Below are 25,793 nucleotides of genomic sequence, written 5' to 3'. Positions count from 1 at the left end.
TCACCAAGCCAAACATTTGGCCATATTTTTATTTACTACATATACTATAAACATATACAATACATGCTACAAAAAAAACATTTTTTTTTAAATTTAACTGTCAAGAAAGTGTATAGTGTTATAATACAATGGCACATGTTCATATTTTATTTCAAACTGGTTTGCTTATTACCCATTTCAAACCACTAAAAGTGAAATGTTACTTAAGGATAATTAAAAATTATCTATTTGCAATATTAACAATAAACAATTCCAACAAATTAATAAGAATTAACCATGTCAAATATTAGTATCCAAAAAATGGGCTTTTGCAGAAATGATTATATATAAAATATAGCAGCCAATTTCAGTTTACTTTGCTCAGTGACAATGTACATATGCACTTGAATAGGATTCTAGCATTTGCTTTTGGAAGATACTTATAAGAAGTCCTTTGATTTCTTAAGGTCCAACAACTGCCACATCCAGCCAAATCCAATCCAATAGTTCATGTAATGGCTTTGGACAACCCATCATTGAGAAATTCTTATGATCTGGGTAGAGTTGCATGTTCCACTAATATTACATATGATGAAAAGAGACATTACAGGCCAATATCAAAGTCAAAAGAAAATATAAACATTCAAATCAGTTGTGACAAGGTTTTTCTACAAATATTTTAGATGTCATACTTTCAGGAAAACAAGATTTAATGTGTATTTGGATTTTACAGTATCTATACTCTAACAGAAAATTTAAGAGTAGTCAGATGGAATTAAGTCTAGTATTGCAAATCTGTTCATTCAACATTATCGAGCACCCACTATGTGCATAGCTCTGTGCTAACATTTTAAAAGTCGAGTATTAATGTCTTTATCAAGCACTACCTTAGTGTGAGGTAAAAATATATTAAATTAGCGTCAACTCATTAGTTTGCTTGTGGTAATGCATGTAATCCTGTGCCAGCTGGCTTCTCTGTGCCATATAATGAGCTTCTGCATGCCCCTCGTTCACTCACACAAACATCTGCAGACCAATTGTGCCGGGCGTTATGCTAGTCACTGGGATACCATGATTTGGTATATGTTCAAAGAATGCAAATTAATCATTAACCTATGCAAAACAATTAGAAAGATACATTACTTTTCTAAAATGAGGCTCAAAGCAAAATATAAGGTGTTTCTATTGGTCATATCACAACACAGACCAGTAAGTGCCTTTCTAGACTGAAAACTAACTTTGCAAGTTTCATATTGTAGTCTAAATAGCCTAGATCATTTTTGGTCTCAGAAGTCTATTCTTTGGAGCACCCGACCACATATAAACCACTCCATACTTTAAAGGGTTTGTAAACTAAAGTTGAACATAAAAAGAACCAAAAATGAAGGTAGTTTATAATGTAATGCACTTCAAGCACTACTCTGGCCATGTGAAATGAATAATACATAAGTAATTCATGATTGGGTCAAACATTTTTCAAAGCATTAACCCTATCCCCAAACTCATGTAATTTTAACTTGACTTCTATACAAGTTCCACATAAAGCAAAGGGCAGAATTTGGCCCCACAACCTTCTATGGAATATTCTAAGTGATTGGTCCTTCCACTCCAAGTAGAAGCTAAGAATTCTAAGATACTGGCCCTCAGGAGAAATGGCCCTGCTGGATCCCATTAGCCAGAAGTCTATTTAGCTGCGGCAGCAGTGTGAACCTACTATGACCCCTTGAGGGAAGGCAGAGAGCTGGGAGTTTGGCTGTCAACTCAGTGAATCCAATACTGGCTTAAAGCTATGCACTGAATAAAGTGCTCTGCACATCCTGCTTGTCATCTGGAATGAAAATAAACACTTATCTTGAGAGTTAACTATCTGTAGGTTTGGGGAAGAAGAATGACAAGGGTTAAAAGATTCCCAAGAAAAAGTATGAAGCATTGACTAGGAAGGAAGACAAATGCTTCTAGTAGTGTCCTTAGAATTCTCAGGATTGAACTGTCAGAATGAGTCATAGAATGGTCATGTTCTATAAATGAAAAAGCAATCCCACTGGGTACTATTCACATGGTGCATGATTACTTCATGGGGGTGGAAGGGAACAGTCTACTGCCATTTGATAGCATGATTTCAGAATGAAAACAAAACCACTGAATAAATCAGGGTAAGCAGTGTGCAACACTCCTCTCCTGTCCATCAGTTTTCCACAGGTTGATGTGCAGTGCCTGAGAGAAAGGAGTCAAGACACCTATCCCTTCTGATACACTCAGGCATGGCTGCTGCTACCACCTAAAATTGCCAAATCAGAAGTTAACACACAAGCCCTCCAGTTTCGTACCCTGAATATGGTAAATGAGCCTAGGGATGGAGTAGTTCAGTCTAATAAAGGTCACAGGTAACAATAGAATGCTTATATAAACTAGACTGTTTTGACATCTGTAAGAAAATTGTATAGATGGCAATTGGAAAAAAAAAAAAAAAAAGATTGTTCCCATCTGTCAGCAAAACTGTTTGTTGAGCTATACTCAGCTGAAGTCCTCATCGGGATTCTGTTGATCCAGCAGACGGACATGTGTGAATGGGAAGTGACCTCGTTTGCCATTACACTCCCCTTCCCACTGACCACTCACATTAATCTTCGTAACCTTTACCAGCTCACCGACCTGCAGGAGGAGAATAAGGAGAGCACTTTATTTCCAGTTATGAACATAAGCTGAAAAACTCCATTCTCTGGTTAGGCATACCCTGCCCACGTGATTACTCTAGGGCTGACATTACAGAAATGGCTATTCGCTGCCTCCCAAGCCCCAGCCACCAGACTGATTACTTATGGTTAATGCAGGCAGAAAGAAGTGATTTTGGAAGTGCAGGAAAACACACAGAGTACAGAAAATAGAAAGGATCCTAGAAAATGCTATTTTTTGGAAATCCCAAGTGTCTCTGGATGAGCAACCCCAACTAGAGTGAGATAGTATGCCTTTTCTTTGTATCCACTACCCTTAGCTTCCTGCCTGCCCCACAGGCCCTGGCCTAGGGGAAGAAGCACCACCCCCTCACTGGCATACAGCAGCAGCACAACCCCCAGCCCATTCTCATACACATATTCTGGCTTGCTACTGCTTGGAGAGCAGAAGGCAATCATGGGAAATATACTTCACTTGGTCCCAGAAAATGAAGTGTTCCCATCACCTTCCTACCAAGGCAAGGCTTTTCCCACTTGGGAAGGTACAGACCAAAACTCCTAATTCCATCAGCCCCCTGAAAAGCCTCCAACTTCTTCAGTAAGCTCTACTTGGCACGCCACTGCCTGCCAGTCCCCCTACCCGACTCCTCCATGTAATGACAGACCTTGTTGCTCCCTCAATGCTATTTGGTACCTGTTCATTAATAATAAGGGGACATCATGTTCTTGGTCCTGTTATAAAAAGCTTCCTGTCGCAATATAAAGTTTTGACAATCCAGAATATACCTCACCTCTATCCTGCTATGAAACTTAAGACAAGGTCAGTCTGATGAACGGATTCACTCTGTGACAAAATATTGAACAATGGTGAGATAAGGCCCCAGATAACATCAGACTAAAGAATTTTATGACTATCCTTCAATTACCAACATCTGAGTTCTGAGCATATTAAGTGGTTTCTAAGCATAACTGTTCATTTGGTTTTATTAAGTCAGTAACTACTATTTGTTGAACTTTCATAAAGTACTATAAAGGGTATTTTATAGAAATTATTCTCTAATCATTATAACAACCTTCTAAGACAGGAATTATTTTCATTTTACAGATGAAAAAACTGAGTTTCAGAGCAATTACATGATATACCTGAGGTCACACAGCCAGTGGCAGGGCTGGGATTTGAGCCCAGACACTATCTGGCTCCAAAGCCTATTTATACTCTCTCTATTATACCAGGAACTTTCAAATTATGCTCCCAGGGGCTCACGGGTTCCCTAAGAATGTCTGTGGGCCAATACCAACTCAAGTCTAGACCCAGTGCCTTCTCTAGAACGAGCTTGATCACACTCACAGAGGAAACAGCTTGCCTCCTTACTGGCTTATCTGTAACTTCCTAAAGAATTATCTGAAAACCACCGAGTCCTAAAGTGTTTGTGGGGGTCACAGTATGCTGAGAAAGGAAGATAGAAACCAGGGAATATCAGAGAGACAACGGATAAGATACAAGGGTGAGGAAAAGTAGTAGCTGCTGGGTCTGCTGATATTGTAAAGATTAAGGCTGATGGTGTAAGGGGACAAGAGGGATGGATGATATTGCACATCCATCCTTGCAAGCAGATCCAGCCCCTACAGGCTGTTGGCACCAGGGTTCTGTTTATTCCCAGCAATCTTTCTTTTTTTTATTTTTTTTTGTGAGGAAGATCAGCCCTGAGCTAACATCCATGCTAATCTTCCTCTTTTTGCTGAGGAAGACCAGCTCTGAGCTAACATCTATTGCCAATCCTCCTCCTTTTTTTTTTCCCCAAAGCCCCAGTAGATAGTTGTATGTCATAGTTGCACATCCTTCTAGTTGCTGTATGTGGGACGCGGCCTCAGCATGGCCAGAGAAGCGGTGCGTCGGTGCGTGCCCAGGATCCGACCTGGGCCGCCAGTGGCGGAGCGTGCGCACTTAACCGCTAAGCCACGGGGCCAGCCCCCCAGCAATCTTTCAATTCAAAGTTCCTGACATCCAAGCAGGCCAACTATGACAAGCAAAGATTTTCATACAGTCTTTGGGGAGAGGAAGACCAGGATATCAAGTGAAAATTTCCTTGCTAATAAAAACAGTCTAAAAGATTTCTTCCCCAATTCTAGTTCTCAGACTTTATCTCACTTGCTCCCTTTATAAAACTCTCGCAGTGTTGCATAAAGCTAGGCTTAACATCAGCTCTGTAACATTTGATATTCCTTAGTGAATCTTCCTCATTTCTGACCTGTCAGCTACCCTTGACTCCCTACCCTTCACACTCAGCACATGTTACTGGAATTAATGCACCTGTGCTGCTAGCCCCTTGTTATGTTAACGTCAATAAAAAGCACTTCTTTTCCCCATTTTTAGTATTTATTTGTACTATCTGTTAAAACACTCACGTCACACTAAGTGCTCTTTTGTAGCTGGACCCAGATAATATAAGTCAGTCCCTGACCTTAAGAAAGAGAAAAATGTTTGAGGGAATGTTTATGCTCATGCCAAAAATCTAAATTGCCACTCATGTTAGGTTTCCCTCCAGATGAGGACAAAGGGGACAGTTTCTTTTAAGAAGCTGGTTTGACGACATCCCAGTTAACAACCCTAATAGCTGTTATATCTGAATCCATCATCTTACAGATATTAAAAACACACACAGGGACATTAGGGAACATTCTGGAGTGCTGGATACATTCTATACTTTCATCTGGGTGGTTATCATATAGGTGTATATGCATGTAAACTCATCAGGCTGTATACTAAGGATTAGTACATTTTACTGAATGATTTCAAATCTAAATAAAAAGGTGAAAAGAAGAGTATGTTTGTTATATTTTATCTAGCTTTTCTAGGTGTTTTGTAGGAGACAGTTCTTCAGGATACATCCTCAAGCACATCATTCTACTTGATACCAAAATCTACATTTAAATACCTCTGTTTTCTCTCAATATTATATTGTCTTTATTCTTAAGCATTCAAAGTGCCATCTCAAATCACATCCCACAAAGCTCTAAGAAGTGAAGAGTAGGTTGAAATGTGGACCAGCCCAGCCCCTTGCTGTTATCAGTACCACAGAACCACACTAGCTTCTCCACAAGCAGGTCAAAACTTGCTGATCTGGGGGCCAGCCCTGGGGCTTAGCAGTTAAGCGCGCGCGCTCCGCTGCTGGAGGCCCGGGTTCGGATCCTGGGCGCGCACCAACGCATCGCTTGTCAGGCCACGCTGTGGAGGCATCCCATATAAAGTAGAGGAAGACAGGCACGGATGTTAGCTCAAGGCTGATCTTCCTCACACACACAAAAACAAACAAACAAAAAAACTTGCTGATCTGCCCTCAGACCTTTCTTCTTTTAGAGTTCGAAGGGAGAAATGAGTAGAGGTTCCTATAAGGCAAGATGTTACTAGGGAGGAGGAATTACGTGCAAATTAGATCTTTGGACAACATCTGAGCCATCTCTAACACACACACTCTTTTGGGTCTACTCTATAGAATAAGGCTCAGGAAAACCACACCATATTCTGGGATCCAAAATCTATTTTACAGTTGATTAGGTTCTTGGCAGAGAGGTCCAAACATCAGGGGGTGGAAGAAGGGCTACGCCATGACTCTGAAATGATTCTGATTTTTATTTATTTTTTTTCTTGTGAGGAAGATCAGCCTGAGCTAACATCCATGCCAATCCTCCTCTTTTTGCCAAGGAAGACTGGCCCTGAGCTAACATCCATGCCCATCTTTCTCCACTTTTATGTGGGATGCCGCCACAGCATGGCCTGACAAGCGGTGCGTCGGTGCGTGCCTGGAATCCGAACCCGGCCGCCAGCAGCAGAGCACACGCACTTAACCGCTACGCCACGGGGCCGGCCCCCGATTCTGATTTTTACATGGATAAAAGAGAAAAGTTGTAAGCAGTTAATTCGCCTAATTAACCTGCCTAAAGTGGCCTTCAAGTACAAATATTTCAAGGAAGACCTTACTAAAATTAAATGACCCTTTGGGGCCGGCCCCGTGGCTTAGCAGTTAAGTGTGCACGCTCCGCTGCTGGTGGCCCGGGTTCAGATCCCAGGCGCGCACCGACGCACCGCTTCTCCAGCCATGCTGAGGCCGCGTCCCACATACAGCAACTAGAAGTATGTGCAGCTATGACATACAACTATCTACTGGAGCTTTGGGGGGAAAATAAATAAATAAATATAATTATAAATAAATAAATAAATAACCCTTTGTACCCTATGCAGTTTTTCTCCTGAAATATTCAAAGCACAGGGGGACTTCTAGGGTCAAGTACAGTGCCAAAGGCAACATGACTATCCTTAGAGACTAGATGAGGCCCTAGCGCTTCAACAGTTTGGAAGGGTGGCTGTCAAGTCTGCAAGGTGAGGGTGGGGAGAGCGAAGGAAGGCAGGGCAGTCTAAGAACATGGTGCTCCACTAAGTGCAGTCTCTCTCCAAGTCCGAAATGACACCAGAATTTGTGCTCCTCCTCCTGTAAGGCAACAAACCACTAAAGCAGAATTCCCGAAGGCCAAACCAGGGAGGGTGAGGGGGATATGTATAAGTTTGAAACTTGATGTACTATTTTAAAGACAAAGAAACCAAAAGTGAATATTCGCCCCAGAAATGTTACGATCTTAAGGTACAAAGGAATGTACTAATCAGTGACTGCAGTAATAACCGTAGTTCTAACACTACTGATTTCAAAATTCAAGTAATAGATGGAAAAAAAATCCTAATTTGCCTACCAACGAAAAAAGACCTTATAAAGGACTTGAAGCAGTACAAAGCAGTTAACCTTTCTTTTTACAAGGCAGACATCACTAACACCTTGTAAAAGAGAGACAGTGATGAGTCTTTCACCACTGAGGTACTGTTTTAGTTACCAGTCAGTTCTTCAGTCTCCCAATCCCGTGCCACATCCTTAGCAGCAAGGCTGGAAGTAAACCATGGTATCATCTGTAAAGAGGACTGGATGTGGTTACTTCAGTTTCTTCACTCCCAGAGAACTTGATAAATACTGGTTTCTGGGGCCGGCCCCATGGCGTAGCGGTTAAGTGTGCGCGCTCCGCTGCCGGCGGCCCAGGTTCGGATCCCGGGCACGCATCAACACACCGCTTGTCAGGCCATGCCGTGGCGGTGTCCCACATAAAGTGGAGAAAGATGGGCATGGATGTTAGCTCAGGGCTGACCTTTCTCACAAAAAATAAATAAATACTTCCCCAGCTCTGTGTAGTTCCCAAAGTCAATCACGATTTTGGTACACTTGTCGTCACATCTAGAATTGGTCCAGAAGCAAAAGATTACCCAGTTGATGTTCACCAGTGAATTCCAATGATAATGAGAAAGAAATTGGAAGCCAAACAGCATTAATTTTTGGTATTCACTCAACAGGAGACATCAGGGAACTGTGTGACCTCCCTTGCCAGTATAACCCCAGGTGACTGCTTTTCTAGTTTTGTCCCTATTATCTAACAGGAAAGGCATCAACAATTGCCAGCGTTCCTTTGATCCAGACTTGCTGCAAGATTCCAGTGAGCTCAGGGCAGGAAACACATACAAATTCATATAAATAAAGCCAAGGAAAAGCAAGTACAGAGATGGCGTACGGGGGCCTTGTCTTCAAACATTTTCAAACACACCAAGAATGCATTTAGTAAACATTTTAAGATTTGGCTGAAGGAGAAAAAGAGTTAAGAAAACTATAGCAATCTAAGATAGGGGTCAGCAAATTATGGCCCATGAGCCAAATCCAGCTTGCTGTCTGTTTTTGTAAACATTTTGTAAACATTTTTATTGGAACACAGCGAGCTCATTTATTGTTTTGTCTGTGGCTGCTTTCTTGTTACAATGGCAGAGCTGAGCGGTTGTGACAGAGACCATATGACCTGTAAAGCCCTTTACTGAAACAAAGTTTGCAGAACCCTGATCTAAGGAATAGGTAATATTTAGGGCCTATCTACAGTCTTTCAAATCAATGAAAACAAGTGAGGACAGTTCAGCTTTAATGATTCACCTGCCTCAGAGATGGACTGAAATGGGCATGCACTGTACTGGTGGAAAGTTGCAGGTCTTCATGATTTAACTGGTAGACTTCCAGGTGAAGAGACAAAGTATCCCACCACAACCTAAAAGACGGATTTTACCCTGTTCTAGTCCAAGTCAGAGAAGATCTTCTCTAGCTCAACAACTGATGACACCTGAAACTAAGTTCCCCATCCCCGTGGTGAGAGGTGGGGAGGTGATCACACATAGTAGGTACATTTTAGCTTAAAAGAATGAATGAATGAATGAATGAATGATTTATTTATTTGTTTGTTTGTTTGTTTGTTTGGTTGGTGAGGAAGATCAGCCCTGAGCTAACATCCATGCCAATCCTCCTCTTTTTGCTGAGGAAGACCGGCCCAGAGCTAACATCTATTGCCAATCCTCCTCCTTTTTCTTCCCCGTTTCTCCCCAAAGCCTCAGTAGATAGGTGTATGTTACAGCTGCACATCCTTCTAGTTGCTGTATGTGGGACGCCGCCTCAGCATGGCTGGAGAAGCGGTGCGTCGGTACGCGCCCAGGATCCAAACCCGGCTGCCAGTAGTGGAGCTCGTGCACTTAACGGCCAAGCCATGGGGCCGGCCCCAAGAATTTTCTAAAAAACTAATATAATGAACTAGACTGAGGTTCCCAAACTGTACAGTGGCAGAGGCAATGGAGCAAACTCAGAGGGGTGCCTAAATGGAACCGTTAGGTATTTCTTTTGGCCTGGAGCACTGTGAAATATTACTGAGACATTATGGCTGCTATGAACCAAGAAAGTTTGGAACCTCTGAATTACACTGTTTGGTTGATACCAAGTTCCCCAAAAATAGAGATATTCAAATAGATGTTTAAAAATCATCTGTGGGGGCCGGCTCCATGGCTTAGCGGTTAAGTGCACGTGCTCCGCTGCTGGCGGCCCGGGTTAGGATCCTGGGTGCATACCGACACACCGCTTCTCCGGCCATGCTGAGGCCATGTCCCACATACAGCAACTAGAAGGATGTGCAGCTATGACATACAACTATCTACTGGGGCTTTGGGGGCACAAAATAAATAAATAAAGTTAAAAAAAATTTTTTTTTTAAATAAAAATAAAAATCATCTGTGAAGATACCAGAGGGCCTGCCTTCGATGTCTGAGAGCCCGATTAGTTACTTGCAAGTCTCCTCCCACTGAGATTGATTTGAAATGAAGATGTCCAAAAAGGATGGAAGGGAGAGGGAAAGTAGACACTGTCTCAATGCACAGGAAAAAAAACCTATAGCTAAAATTCCAGAAAAAGACAAACTGGACACAGCAAGAACTTGCCACTCATGTTCTTATACCTTCCAATCTCATTTTTTTTTTTTTTGCCAGTAATAGGTCAAAATGCCTTAACAACTTAGGTTTTATAGAATTCCACACGGGGAGATGTGGAGTTAATGTAGTCACTGCTGCATATAATTAGGGACCCAAAACACTTTACACCCTCCCTATCTGTGCTCTGACAAACAGGTCCAAGCCTAAGCATACCCAAGAAGATCCTTAGTTACTCTGAAGTCTTATCATTATCATCTGTCAAAGGCAAAATGCCAGGTTGAATCAGAGAATAGAAGTTACATGACTAGCACATTTCAAGATAATGTGATTATCCTGGACAGTCTATAGAGGTATAAAATAAACTTTATTTATTTATTTTTTTAGAAGCTATCAATCATAATTTTATTTATTATTTTTTTCCCCCAAAGCCCCAGTACATAGTTGTATGTCATAGCTGCACGTCCTTCTAGTTGCTGTATGTGGGACACGGCCTCAGCATGGCTGGAGAAGCAGTGAGTCGGTACACGCCCGGGATCCGAACCCGGGCCGCCAGCAGCGGAGTGCGCGCACTTAACTGCTAAGCCATGGGGCTGGCCCTAAAATAAAGTTTTCACACCTGCAATTTAGAAGATAAGATTTATCACTATTCCAGCGCCCAAGAGGCCATGAAACAAAAATCTAAGATCAAAATTTGAGCTCAAATCTAAGATCAGAAAACCAAAGGTGCCTCTGCACTATTCTAGTGTTATTTCCAATACCTCTCCTTCCAAACACTCGGCATATCTGCATTTGTTTAAAATCTGTCCTCATTAGGAGCTCCAGGATGGAACAGATGGTGTCTGTCTTGTTCAGTTATATTCCTCCAGAATATGGCTGACTGATTAACCCAGAGAACTACAGTGGGCAGAGGAATACCCCTACTTTGAAAGATTATTTATTTATTTTCCCCCCAAAGCCCCAGTAGATAGTTGTATGTCATAGCTGCACATCCTTCTAGTTGCTGCATGTGGGACGCGGCCCCAGCGTGGCCGGAGAAGCGGTGCGTCGGTGGGCGCCTGGGATCCGAACCCGGGCCGACAGCAGCAGAGCGCGCGCACTTAACCGCTAAGCCACGGGGCTGGCCCTAGGAATACCCCTACTTTGGTTGTTAGCTAGCATTAATCCCTTGTTTCCACAGCCTTCATCCCTTCTAGAGAAATCTGGTGGGTGGGAAAAGAGAAAATATCTAACAATTTATATTCTAGTGGGAGACTCTAGTCACAGCAAATATACCACAAAGGAAATATCCATCCATGAGGTGAAAGCATGTGGTTCTTGAACACTGCTTTTTAAATTTATTTTTTTAAAGTACAGAAACCCTTTCTTCAAAGAAAATCTTATAGCGACTCCAATATACAACACAGTTAAAAACAGAGTTGCTTTGGTGGAAGCAAGGGAGGAAACCCAGAGCCTTGCCTCCTCCTCAACTTGCACCCTCCTCCCCATCCACCCCTCTCCCTAGGCACCCCTTGGGAACTCAGGACACTGAGAAGCAGTCTGAAGAGTGCTGGTCTAATATATTATCTCCAGGGTCCTGCCCAATTCTAAAATGCAAGGATTCTCACATATCAATTTCAAGTTAAAACTCCACTAACGGGCCAGCCCGGTGGTGTAGTGGTTACGTTTGCACATTCTGCTTCAGCAGCCCCAGGTTTGCAGGTTCGGATCCTGGGCGCAGACCTACACACCGCTCATCAAGCCATGCTGAGGTGGCGTCCCACATAGAGCAAGTAGAAGGATGTACAACTATGACATACAACTACCTACTGGGGCTTTGGGGAGGAAAAAAAGGAGGAAGACTGGCAACAGATGTTAGCTCAGGACCAATCTTAAAAAAAAAAAACTCCACTAAAATGTACCTTGCTGGTCTACAGATCTGGATTTATAGTGGGTCAAACAGAGCAATGAATGTTTTTCTTACTAGAATGATAAGGTCAGAAAGCCAGAGTCTCCTAACCTTATCTCCCAGCCTTACATCAATAGGGACTAGGCATCAGCTCCTATGAAAAACCAGAGATGGGAAAAGAGAACCGCACCTCCCTGAATAGACTGTACAACTGAGGATATGCTTTCAATGAAACCAGACAAAAGCTGCATTGAACAAGGCAGCAGCACCGCTATAAAACAAAAAGAATCAGACTGAATTTGGGTATGGTAGGGCCAGCCCCGTGGCTTAGCGGTTAAGTGCGCGTGCTCCACTACTGGCGGCCTGGGGTTCGGATCCAGGCGCGCACCGACGCACCACTTCTCCGGCCATGCTGAGGCCGCGTCCCACATATACCAACTAGAAGGATGTACAACTATCTACTGGGGCTTTGGGGAAAACAAAAAAGGAGAAGGATTGGCAATAGATGTTAGCTCAGAGCCAGTCTTCCTCAGCAAAAAGAGGAGGATTAGCATGGATATTAGCTCAGGGCTGATCTTCCTCACAAAAATAAATAAATTAATTTAAAAAAAAAAAAAACTATGAATTTGGGTATGGTAGAAAAGGCACCAAGGCGGGCCCGCCCGGTGGCGCAAGCGGTTAAGTGCGCACACTCTGCTTTGGCGGCCCGAGGGTTCGCAGGTTGGGATCCCGGGCGTGCACCAACGCACTGCTTGTCAAGCCATGCTGTGGCGACGTCCCATATAAAGTAGAGGAAGATGGGCACAGATGTTAGCTCAGGGCCAATCTTCCTCAGCAGAAAAAAAGGAGGATTGGCATCAGATGTTAGCTCAGAGCTGATCTTCCTCACAAAAAAAAACAAACAAATACAATTAAATAAATTAAAAACAAAAAAGGGACCAAGGCAGATCTGAGTTCATATCTCCACCTCCAACTAGTTTGAACAACCCATTCAATCTGTCTAAACGTCAGTTTTTTTCATATAATGAATAAGGATATCGAAGGGCCCTTCCAGCTCTAGAATTCTATGATGCTAAACTAACACCATTTTTTTAAGTATGTAAGGTGTTCTAAAGCTATTACTTGGGGTACTTATTCTAACTTGAAAGAGGCCATCTTCAGCAATCAACGTATGTGGCTCAAAACCACCAACCAAAAAAGAAAACTTACTGAAATCATAAACTAGTTTCATACTCAAATCTTTATTTCACAAGATTTATGTTTCAGAGCAGGGAGAGCAGCTCAACCATTTTTGAGCACTAAAGCCTCTAACCAAGTCAGGCATCATTAAAAACAATTCTCTTTGAGAAAGGAAATGCAAATGGAAGCAAAATTAATGTGATAACTATTCTCTCCTGGGTGTTAGCTGGCTTGTCTAGGAATGCTTTTTTCACACTCCAGCCCAGTGCTGCAATAACCGTCAAGAGTCACATCTGTCACGTGCACAGCACTGTGCTGGATGCTGCTATCACCTGAACTTAAATGAAAACATGAGGCTAAAAACTTTTGTTTTCCTTATCCTCCAAACTCTAATTGGGAAAAAGTGGTGTGACCTAGGCAACATACAGTTCATTTCTCATTAAAGCAGGGACACGATACTTTTAAGTCACAGCATGATCTCAAAAAATATACACTTTAAAACACATATTTTTCAGTCAAACCTGTTAAGACTCAACTAACCCTCCTGTGCATCTACTATCCAGAACGTAAAAGAAAAAATTCAAATTCAGTAATATCGGAGACTGGTTCAAATAAATTCTAGCTTATTCTGTGGGCTAACACTCCCACTTAGACAGAGGGCAGCTCCTACTCCTCAGTGTATAAACATGACCCAAAGAAAACAAAATTTAGTGATTTTAGTTTACAAGAATACACTTTTGCCCCTTCTCTGCTAATCTGTGCTCACATAACTTCACCCTGTGCTAATGAAAGTTAGCCACCTGCTTACACTCAAGTTACCATATCAGTAGGCTCTGAAATATGGGATAGTATGCCACTTATGTACTAGCTTTTATGCTGAACCACTAGCTCTGCATAACTCAGAAAGGAAGAAAGGAAGAGAGAGGGAGGGAGGGAGGAGATAAGAGACAAAGCTCTTGAAGAGAGGAATAAAAGAATAAACAGAATGCAATGGTGAGCAAAAGGAGATGGGCTACCAAGGATAACTATTCACCAGTAAAAGACAAAAATATTTCTCAGGAAGAACTGGCTTCTTGCCTGTAAAACGCATTAAACAACAAAAACCAAGTAAACCTTGGTTGCTCCTTGGAATTAATACTTTTGGGTAGGTGTCTCTTCACACCTGTACTATGCTTTATTGTTACCCTTGAATTCTTACTTGATGAAAACAATCAATCAATAATAAATAACCCCATGCCCCCTAAAGTAAAAACATTATGTTTTTGTGGGAAAATCCCATTTAAGTGCTTTGCTAAAGACCACTTATTATACTTAAATCTGGTGAGCCCACTTTATTTTAGACAATGATAAACAGAAAGAAAGAGATTAGAACATAGATAAGAAAAAATATTTTAGGTTAATTTCTGCGAATTCAAGTAGTGTTATTAAAGTAGTCAAAGTATGTTTAGTAGATCAATTAGAACATTCAGTTATACAGTTTTAAGCTTACTCATTCCAATATAGGTTTTCTATAAAAAAGAGAAAACCCAACATTAAATGCCAAAATCAGTACTTAATGGTTTGACATCTACAACATCACAACGCTGGTGCTTGTATTCAGCATTCCTACAAAGCTCTAAGAGGTTTGAAAGGGAGACCCTGTAGCAGATCTCTTCTTTCTACATTTTGCACATTATGTACCTCCAAAGCCAAGGCTGTCTTGTCGTAGGCATTAGGGACTCGCTTCTGGATTACCCTGGCATAAATGGGCCCATTCTGGAGGTTAGGGAGCGGAGTGTTGACGCTGGGTTGGGCATAGGGCCCGGGCTCCGGCCCACCCAATGGCTGTGGGTGGGAACCCTCCTGGTTACCTCCAATCAGAGCCGATACTGAGGCGGAGGCAGGTCTATACTTCTCGACGTAAGGGACTGGAATCATCCCCCTCTTGCCTTCGCTGTCCTCCGCATTCCACCACTGCTCTTCAGGCTTATCCCGGATTCTCAGGATGTCTCCTTTCTTAAAGGGAAGATCTTCTTCATCATTCCCATTAAAGTCAAAGAGGGCTCGCACATACTCTGCCTCCTCCTGCCTGAGAATCACTCCACTACCCTGCCTGGATCTGGAAACTGGTTCTATCAACGTTGTAGTGTCCAAATAGTGTATTTTGTAGAATTCCAGTAAAGCAGGCAATGACTCAAACTCTTGATCTCCTATTCGGAGTCTGGAGGTGCTCACCCCTGGAAAAAAACAGAGCAGGGTATTATTTAAAGATGTATTACACTGGAGATGAAATGTAGATTTCTTTTTTGCTGAGGAAGATTTTCCCTGAGCTAACATCCATTGCCAATCTTCCTCTTTTTGCTTGAGGACTTGCCCTGAGCTAATATCTGTGCCAATCTTCCTCTATTCTGTATGTGGGGTGCCACTATAGCACGGCCGTTGACAAGTGGTGTAGGTCCATGGCCGGGAACCAAACCTGGGCCTAAGACGGAGCACACCAAACTTAACCACTAGGCCACCAGGCTGGCCCCTGAAATGCAGATTTTAAGCACTTCCCACAGGGCCGGCCCCGTGGCTTAGCGGTTAAGTGCGTGCACTCCGCTGCCGGCGGCCCGGGTTCGGATCCCGGGTGCGCACCGAGGCACCACTCCTCCAGCCATGCTGAGGCCGCGTCCCACATACAGCAACTAGAAGGATGTGCAGCTATGACAGACAACTATGTACTGGGGCTTTGGGGGAAAAATAAATAAATAAAATCTTTAAGCACTTCCCACACATATTTAGTCAATATTTAATCAGGAAAAAAAAACTGTCTAGAAAAAAATAATCCCTTCCCTTCACAGTAAACTGAATCATATTCTGTAGCTGATGCATTTCCTGAGAAGAAAGATGCCCATCACCGCCTGCAGCAGAGAAGGAACAGAAGGCCATGACAGACCAGGTCAGTCAGGACTTGCTCTCATACTGGATCAAAGACAAAGCAACATGTAGACTTTTTGTTCATTCTCCCAAAATGCTCTATTGCTATCCCATTTACAGAGTAGCACAAGGTTAAAGGTCTTATTGCAATCTCTTTTCAACCTTAGGACATGTAGCAACCTCTCCTTTTTCACAGGTTCCAGCAGCTATTCCAGGAAGAGGTGGGAAGAACTTGGTATCTATCTACATTAGGCTCATATATTCATTCTCTTCACATCTAAAAATATACAATTCCTAAGAAAAAGTTTTAAGACTATCTTTTTTATCTATGATTGCTGATCTCCATTTCATTTCTGACTGCCAAAAAAAGCTTAATTAGGCAAAAGAACCAAGGAGCCTAAAAAGAGAAACTAAGAAGCTAACTGTTTAAAAAGCAATTCCTAAGGTCTTCACTTAAATAAAACACGGGAACTAGACTGCTCCCTTAGAAGCAAACAGGTCATGAAAAAAAGGTAAACGAGGATGCTTGGGAAAATGAAGAAGTGTTAAAATCCTCAACCTCTGATGACACACTGAGGGTCCAAGAGAAAGGACACATTAGGAATGCTTAAAATTCACGTGACACAAAGATGTGTGCAGCTCTAGACACAGGGCATACTTCAGAATGTATTCCCTCTCTATCTTGAGAGTCTGGAATTGAAGAATAATAAATGAACATATATAGGTTCAAATAAGAAACAAAATTTCTAATGAGGAATACAAACCTTTTACTTGCACTCTGCTGAGCACCCAAAATATCAAATCATCTTTATTGGGTTTTTTACTTTTTGATTTCCCAATAAAGTAATAAATAGCTTTATAGAAAATTGGGGGGCCGGCCCTGTGGCTTAGCGGTTAAGTGCACGCACTCCGCTACTGGCGGCCCGGGTTCGGATCCCGGGCGCACACCGACGCACCACTTCTCTGGCCATGCTGAGGCCGTGTCCCACATACAGCAACTAGAAGGATGTGCAACTATGACATACAACTATCTACTGGGGCTTTGGGGATAAAAAGGACTGGCAATAGATGTTAGCTCAGACCCGGTCTTCCTCAGCAAAAAGAGGAGGATTAGCATGGATGTTAGCTCAGGGCTGATCTTCCTCACACACACACAAAAATTGGTTTTTGTGGAGTTTGTTGTTTGTGTTTGTGTGTGTGTGTGTGTGTGTGTGTGAGAGAGGAAGATCAGCCCTGAGCTAACATCTGTGTCCATCCTCCTCTTTTTGCTGAGGAAGACCAGCTCTGAGCTAACATCTATTGCCAATCCTCCTCCTCTTTTTTTTTCCCCAAAGCCCCAGTAGATAGCTGTATGTCATAGTTGCACATCCTTCTAGTTGCTGTATGTGAGACGCGGCCTGAGCATGGCCGGAGAAGTGGTGCATCGGTGCGCGCCGGGGATCCGAACCCCGGGCCGCCAGTAGCGGAGCGCGCGCACTTAACTGCTAAGCCACAGGGCCGGCCCAAGTTTGTTGTTTTTTAATCAGACTTAACCCTGCCACAGGACACTCTCAGCATTTTGAGTTATAACCTCCCAGATTTCAATATATGTAATATGTTTGTGTGTGTGTATGTCATAAACATATAAAGGTTTTTATAACTGGGTTACTATACATAGCTCTGTCTTGCTTTTTTCCTATAAAAACATTTTATTTTATATAATAAAAATTTCCCCATATTCTTCAAGAACATGACTTTTAATGGCTATAAAGTACTCCCCACTTTTCACTAGTGCAAACAATGCTGTTATGAGGGTTTTTGTTCTTATCTATTAATGAACATTTTTTATTACTTCCTTAGGATAAACTTGAAATGCAATAGCTGGATCAAAGGGTAAGAACATTAAAGTTTATGTTGCCAAATTGCCCTCTAAAAAGTTTGTACAATTTTACACTCCCACCAGTGGTTTACGAGCTCCCATTTCCTCCATATCTGTGCCAAAACAGCATTTTTTAAATTATTGCCAATTTAATAAGGAGAAATGTTATCTCTTTTTAAATATCATCTTTGATTGTCTGATGTTTTTCATATTTATTGACTATTTATACTTATTTTGTGAAACTTACTTATGCAAGTCCTTTGATAAGAGAACATGACCTATCTACCCTCTCTATTCTATTAACACTGGCCCACTCATCTAAAAAGCCACAGCAATTAATGCTGTGAAATAGGAACACTGTGGTAGCCTAGTAGTCTAAATTAATTTGCCACTCTGAAAAAACGAGACCCAATTATTTTGCTCAATGTTAGAAAACAATTCTTCCAGAATGACCAGAAACAGTACACATTTAAAATTCACTACTGGGGAGAGGTGAAAAGATAAACTTTGGAAGTTAACCAAAAGTCCTCAATACAGAATGAATACTGATGAATGCCTTCTCTTTTCACCCAAATGAATAATAAGACACCCAGACACAATTTAAAGGACAGTTGCACATTTCTTATATTGCAAAAGTCCATCTATGGAATTCACGGCTGTAAGCTATAACAAGTTAATAGTCCACATTCAGTAATGCTGGCTCTCTCTCCAACTCAAGATGCTGAAATAGATGCCCAGACCCAGGACTGTCCATCTATGGCAAACACTCATCAGGTACCAGCAGAATGCAACTTCAATAGTTCCAAGTGCACGACTGGAGAGATGATTTTGGTTATGACCATACCAGAACACGGTGGTGCAATATTCTGGAGTTTCTCTTCACTAAAGTAGATCACTGACGGGGAGTTATTCCTATTCAAATCTGGTAGGCAAGGAGATACCTGGCCACCTTGCCTACCACCACTAGGCTAATTCAGCGTTCCTTCCAGCCTGCAGAACCAGGTTAAGGACATGGTCAGTGTGAACTCCAAGGAGATGTACTTAGCACTGCCTGGTCAAGAGAGCCTCTGGGGCAGAGTGGTAGGGAGAACCTTCACACCAGCAGAGCACTCAAGACTTAAAAAATGGTCCTGATGACACCTGGGGAGAAAAGCTCCCTTACTAGAGTTTACTCAACTACATGCCAAGGTGCAACAGCGAAAATGGTTTTCACTAGTCACCTTTTTGGGACAGCAGTTCGCAGACAGTAAGTGCTCAGTAAGTGTTAGATATTTTTCTTAATGAACATAACTCTGAAGTGAGGGAAGGAACTTAAATGAAAATCTGTTCCCAGCTTTAAGAAGCTCATGGCATAGTTGGGGATACAAAGGCATCCACAGTGTGGTTGGTGAGCAGCGGGGAAAGCAGAATGTCTTAGGAAGACATTCTTTTTTCCCCCTGGCTTTCACTTTCAGTTGGAGATGTGTTCTTAAAGAAAATATTAGCAACAACAAACTATTCTCAGATACAACAAAATCACAATGAAAGAGCAGCTCTGACCATCCCTGAACATTTCCAAGGTACTCTTTTCACTCTAAGAAGGAAGACAACCACTCCCTGTCATCCATTGTTATGGTTCCTCCATTAGTCTACTAGCCCAAGTGAAATGTGTTTTTTGGGGGGGAGGACAGGGTTTAGAAAAACAAGTAAGACCACTAAGCCAAGTCCCTTAAAAAGATCAGTGAGAGAATTCTGAAAAGAAAGAAACTGGCAGCTCATCTGCCGTCAAGGTAAGAAGCTGGTTCCATTCATTTCTTGTTCAAATGCTACACGGTATCAACTGGGCCCACTATGATTTTTCCTTTTTTGGCTTGGCAATCCCAACAGACACAGAAATAAAAGTAAAACACCAAAGGAAATCTTTGACATTACTTCACCTATAAATTCTTTTTCTATTCTTTTTTTTTTTTTTTTTTTTTGGTGAGGAAGATCAGCCCTGAGCTAACATCCATGCCAATCCTCTTCTTTTTGCTGAGGAAGACTGGCCCCGGGCTAACATCTGTGCCCATCTTCCTCCACTTTATATGGGACACCGCCACAGCATGGCCTGACAAGTGGTGCCTTGGTGCGTGCCTGGGATCCGAAGCCGGGCCACCAACAGCGGAGCACGCGCACTTAACCGCTACGCCACGGGGCAGGCCCCTTTTTCTATTCTAATGACACTTTAATAATCACACAGAGGAACACCTGTTGTTGTGTACTGCTGGAGCAGTTAGATACATGGGCAATCAAGCTTCACTGACCCAAACTCCAGAAAGGAAAGGAGGGGAACAGAACATACATTAAGTCCCCGATAAGCCCACACCTCACCACAGCTATGTGCTCCAGCTCCTTTTCCCTAGTTCATCTCCTTCCAACCACAAACACCCAAAGGCAGGAAACAGAAGGGCGGTAAAGGAAGGAGATACAGCCAGTCTGTCTAGAGAACAGAACCAACAACAGGGTTCCCATAGCTGGGACTTGGAAAAACTCAATGATTTGTTGTACATCAAACCTGTGCTGGACTCTGAATGTGCAGTTATGAACTAAAACATCCAGAAATCGAAATCAATGCAAGCAGTTAGCTATCCTTTTGGTTTCTGTACATGCTCAACTCACTACTTCTAAGCATTTCAGCCCTCGGGTTACACCAGTTTTTACAATTCCCTGAAGGTTTTATGAAGAACACCCAAGAGCTCTGTGGGCTACAACAGGCCAGGTCACTTCTGGCATGGGTACCAACACAGGAGCTCCATCATCAGCCTCTCTTTGATCTCACAGCACTTCCTCTTCCCCTCCTCTTTCCTTAATTCCCACTCCTTCTCTTCCTTCTCCTCTGCCTATGGTATTTACAGAGGTTGCTTAGATAAACACTCCCCGCCACCTGCCCAGTACAAAGGGCTAAAAAGAGGCCACTGACTTCCATCTGAGAAGGTATCATAAAAAGGTGTCAAGATGCATGGTCTGGGCCGGCCCCGTGGCTTAGCGGTTAAGTGCGCGTGCTCCGCTGCTGGCGGCCCGGGTTCGGATCCCAGGCGCGCACCGAGGCACCGCTTCTCAGGCCATGCTGAGGCCGTGTCCCACATACAGCAACTAGAAGGACATGCAACTATGACGTACAACTATCTACTGTGGCTTTGCTGGGGGGGGGGGCCGGGGAGGAGGAGGATTGGCAATAGATGTTAGCTCAGAGCCGGTCTTCCTCAGCAAAAAGAGGAGGATTAGCATGGATGTTAGCTCAGGGCTGAACTTCCTCAAAAAAAAAAAAAAAAAAGATGCATGGTCTCCTAAGCAAATAGAACTTTCTAAAAATGGTGGGTGTTAGCATGGCACTTGGCAGATTCAGACTGACTGGGTTGAATAAATTCTGGCTCTGCCATTTACTAGCTGTATGAGCTGTCATTTATCTTCTCATGAGGCCAATGAGGCCAAGTATCTATCTAAAGTTCCTAAAAGTAGCTGGTACATTATAGGTGCTCAATAAAAAGCAAATTCAGTTTAATACCCCTCCAAACTTCTGAATTCCTTTAGAAATTTTCAATTCATCCCCAAATTCAGAATCTGCTGCACTGGTTCCCAGAGAAAATTCCACAGAATCTCAAGATGTTTCTCAAAAAGTTCTGTGGTCAGATAGATTTAAAAAACCCAATATCCAATACCTGCCCCTCTTTTGGAGGGTCATAATTTCACGTGAGCATAGTAAAGGCTTGGAGAAGTCTTGTAATAAATAAGCCTACTTTCTTTTACCATGGAATTTTCTTTGGTGTAAAACCTGTAAGTAACTCACTGAAGAACTTCTCTAGAACCACTGGATGGAGGGATACTCTGATACTGCAGACTAAGACATGAGGATCAGGTTTGCGAACTGCAAAGAAGATGAGGTAAACAAATGACACAGAAGCTGAAAGTACAAAAAGGGGGCAGCGGGTAATCAGCAGTCCCACAGGATCTCCAGAGAAGCAGCTTGGCCCAGCACCACCTTGAAGAGGCAGCACAAACAATCACCACCTTAGCTTCTGCTCCCCGACCCCCCAAATGAGGCAAGCTTTTATGCTCTCCTCACCCACTAGGGCAATAGGTGGGAGGCTCTGGGTTGAGCAGGGAACAGCAGGTGCCATCCTATTTCCAGGTACTGGATCCAAGATCCTTTCACACTTCCTGATGCACCCCACCCCGCTCCACCCCAGCACTTACTCCCTAAGACATGCTGTTTCACCAGTGCTCACCAACCTACACCATGCATGCCTGTGAGCCTCTCAAAGCTAAGAATAGATTTCCAGGGCCAGCCCTGTGGCTTGGTGGTTAAGTGTGCGCGCTGCGATGCTGGCGGCCCGGGTTCAGATCCCGGGTGCGCATCGAGGCACCACTTCTCTGTCCATCCTGAGGCCGAGTCCCACATACAGCAACTAGAAGGGTGTGCAGCTGTGACATACAACTACCTACTGGGGCTTTGGGGGCAAAAAATAAATAAAATCTTTAAAAAAAAAAAAAAAAAAAGAATAGATTTCCATTTTGCTTCAACTCCCCCCCCACAACCTCATAGTTATGTTCATAAGATTAATATATCTAATATTTATTGAGTACTTACGATATGCCAGCCCCATGCCTAAGCATTTAATACATTAAAACTCATTTAATCCTTACAACAACCCTATGAGGTCAGTATTACTATTTTCCCTTTCACAGATGAGGAAACTCAGGCAGAGAGAAGTTAAAGAACTTGTCCAAAGTTACATAAGCAGTAAGTGGCACGTAAGTAAGATTCAAATCCAGGTTCCAGAGCTCAAGCTTGTTAACTACTCTCCCAACTCATACTGATTCAGTTTTGTCGACTGTCTACTGGTCAAGGTCTAGTGATACCTCATTGTTCCAAGAGGAAGAAACTAGCAGATCAATGATTGCAAAGTCTTCCCAAGAGGTACACCTTGAGGTCCAACCTGACAGAGTATGACCAGGACACTTGACCAAACCCTGCCCTATGGCCCTGGGGCACAGCTAGGATAGTCCCAGGCTGCGGCAGCATCGGTAGCCTGTAGGACCTGAACACCTAAGGTAAGTTCAAATAGGTTCACTGGAAAAGGTTGAGAATACCTGGTCTATTCTATTCCTATAACTCTAAAAACTACATCTAGGCCACTCCATACATATTTTACATAGGTATTATGTCCACAAAATATACTATATAATCCTAAGCAAAAAGCTCATTTTCCATATTCCATTTGCCAAATAAAGATTTTAAAAGCCTCTTCATCATTGACTTTTAGATAGCAGATGTGTATTGTCTGAACACTAAAGCCAGTTTCTTCTTGTGATCCTTTCCTTTCGGTTTTTAAATAGAACCTGGGACCCTAGGACACAGACAAAAGCATTGAGTCCTCCATGTGCACTGCTGAGATCTCAAAAGGAAACTGGCTTTGACAGAAAAGAGTACAGTGTAACAGTGTCAGCACTCAGGTCAGAATTCCTAGGTTCAAATTCTGGCTCTGTCATTTACTAGTTGTGTGACCTTGGGCAAGTTACTGAATCTCTCTCACTTTCCTCATCTATAAAATGGAAATATTTTAATAAATGGAGATCATAGTACTTTCCTCACTAGATTGTTACAGACAGTAAATGAGATAAGGCACATAAAGCACTCAGCAAAGTACCTGGCACAGAATAACCAGTCAATAAATGTTAGCTATTAATATTGTATATGCCTTTCTAAAATTCAAGAAAGTCCTCTGTGTGATTTCAAAAGGAAAAGAGCTTCATCTAGGAGGGGGAGAACAAAGATTAAGTTATCTTGATAAAGACAGCAACTGGATCCTATGTGAAAAATAGGGTACACAGCACAAAGAATTACCACAATGCCCATGAACTTTCCACACCCTATCCACAAACTTTGGCAATCTTCACCTTCTCTCTTGGGCCAAGGATCTGAACTCATATCTGCTATGAAAAGGTGGAGCTCAATACCAAAGTAAGCGCTGCGATATAAAGTCATAATGCCAAGGTGTGGAGAAAGCTCAAACAAACCTGCCTGCTGCCATTTCCAAATTTTGCAACCAACAGAACACATACACATACAGAAGGTTGAGAACTGAGCTTCGGTGACAGTTTGCCATCATGTCACTAAACTATAATGCAAAACCCTAGATACTGTGCAGGTTGTAAACAGCAGAAAATATCTGGTTTAGGGCAAATATATGTTACATCAATATTATCATCTCCTGTCATAATGCTATTAAACCTACCAGACTGAGGAAGACCTAGGACAATTTGTGGACTAAAGATCCCACATTCTTTCTAAAAATTGGCAAGGGTTAACAACAAAGAGACTGATTATCCTGTCCCCCCATTTCTGGCCAGAGTGAATAAACCTAAATTAGGACTATGCTAAAAGGGCATGTCTGCAAAGGCTGGCTCAGAAGCCTCCTAATTCACATGAGATTGGCTTGGATCTAGACTGGGCTGGTGAGGAGGAAACTGCTTCAACCTGGGAACAGTGAGAAGACACCAGAACTCCTGTGCTGTTAGACAGGTAACGACAACCTCAGAATTACCGTGTCCCTCACAAATCTCAAGTACTATGTGCAAAAATCTCCTTAACATTTCCCAAACACCTCCAACGGCATGGGTAAGAGAGTCATACCTCAATGATGCTTGGCAAGAAACATCCAGTGCAGATAATTTAAATTCTCAGAGAATCAGCTTGGTGGGGTCTGTTCCCAATACCTAGCAAGACTCAGGCCACAGCCCCAACTTACTGAGCACGGAGACGCCCTAAAGCAGAAGACTGACAATGTTTAAGTCCAAGGAAAAATGAAGTTCCATTCACTGCCAGGGAAGGGATTGTTTCCACTGCCCTATTTCTGGTTTATTTCCTGAAAAAAATCTTTCCTCCATTAAACACGCTGAAAACTACAACCCCCTAATTGTGGAGGACAGTCTCTGGACACTAAAATCTCTGTGACACGGTCAGCTGGGCGTCACCTTACTGTGGGCTGGTCGTGGAGGGCTTTTTTCTATCACCAAGGCACTCAGCTCACCACCTTCGTCCTCCGCGGGGGAAGAGGACGGTAAAAGTATTTTGGAAAAATGCCCAAGAAAGGAAAAAGCTGACCGGTTTCCTGAGGGTGTCTCCATCCCTCCGGGCCAGTATGTGGTGACTTCCTACCAAAGGCCACCAGGGGAGTATAGCCAAACCCGGCTCTCCAACACTGCAGGAAATGTTTCAAGCCTAAAAAGCCACTTGCAGGATTATCGGATTCATTCTGGGCACCGCTGCCAAGTGATGCCCCCGCAGTGCCAACATCCCCCTCAGTTCTTTGTCCCCACGTTGCCCGGCTCTGCCCTTGTGCCTGGCCCAGGCGCTAGCCCCACCCTGGGACCGAGGCAGTTCCCCTTCCCCTGGGCTGTCCTCCCAAGTCACACCCAGAGAAGGCCTGGGTCAGCGGCTCCTCCTCCCCCACGCACTCCCGCTCGTCGGTGGGAATGAGCCCCGGCAGCAGGCTGCCCCCTGCCATGGTCACTCCAGCCCTCTGCCCACGTCCCTCGTGAGGGTCAGCACGCGAGGAGCAGCCGGCCAGGCTGGGGAGTTCCGCGGCCCTCACCCCCGCCCGTGGCCTCCCGTCCCGTCCGTCCCTCACCGGGCGGAGGCTGGGCGGGCGACGGCGGCACCGGTGGGCGCGGGCCGCTGCTGTTAATGATGTAGTGGGAGACGCGCGAGTTCTCCGAGACGCTGAGCACATAGTCCCCGGGGCTGGTGCTCGAGTCCCGCACCAGGAACACCCCGTGCCGCTGGCCCTGCAACAGCGCCACCGCCTCCTGCCGGCTCAACCGTCCCCAGTACCAGCTACTCCGCTCCTCTGAGTCGAAGTTGCCCGCCATGGCCGCCTCCGCGCCTACACGTTGGGCCGCCGCCGCCCCGCGCGCCCCTCCAGCCCCGGCGCCCGCCGCCCAGCGGACCGGCTCCGCTCTCAGCCTCACAGCAGCGCC

General features: G+C 43.6%; 1 protein-coding gene across 1 annotated transcript; it reads right to left on the bottom strand.

The window, feature by feature from the left end:
- CRK (CRK proto-oncogene, adaptor protein) lies at positions 1–25,793 on the bottom strand. The gene is made up of 3 exons (XM_004433321.3): positions 25,445–25,793; positions 14,720–15,255; positions 1–2,631 (listed from the first exon to the last, which is right to left on the bottom strand). Exons 1-3 carry the CDS (start codon positions 25,683–25,685, stop codon positions 2,494–2,496), a joined length of 915 nt encoding a protein of 304 aa, XP_004433378.1. The 5' UTR covers positions 25,686–25,793; the 3' UTR covers positions 1–2,493.

This window comes from Ceratotherium simum, chromosome 16, assembly GCF_057802395.1.
Source record: "Ceratotherium simum simum isolate JZ-2026a chromosome 16, ASM5780239v1, whole genome shotgun sequence".
NCBI lineage: Eukaryota > Metazoa > Chordata > Mammalia > Perissodactyla > Rhinocerotidae > Ceratotherium > Ceratotherium simum.
This window is presented reverse-complemented; position numbering and strand designations above follow the sequence as displayed.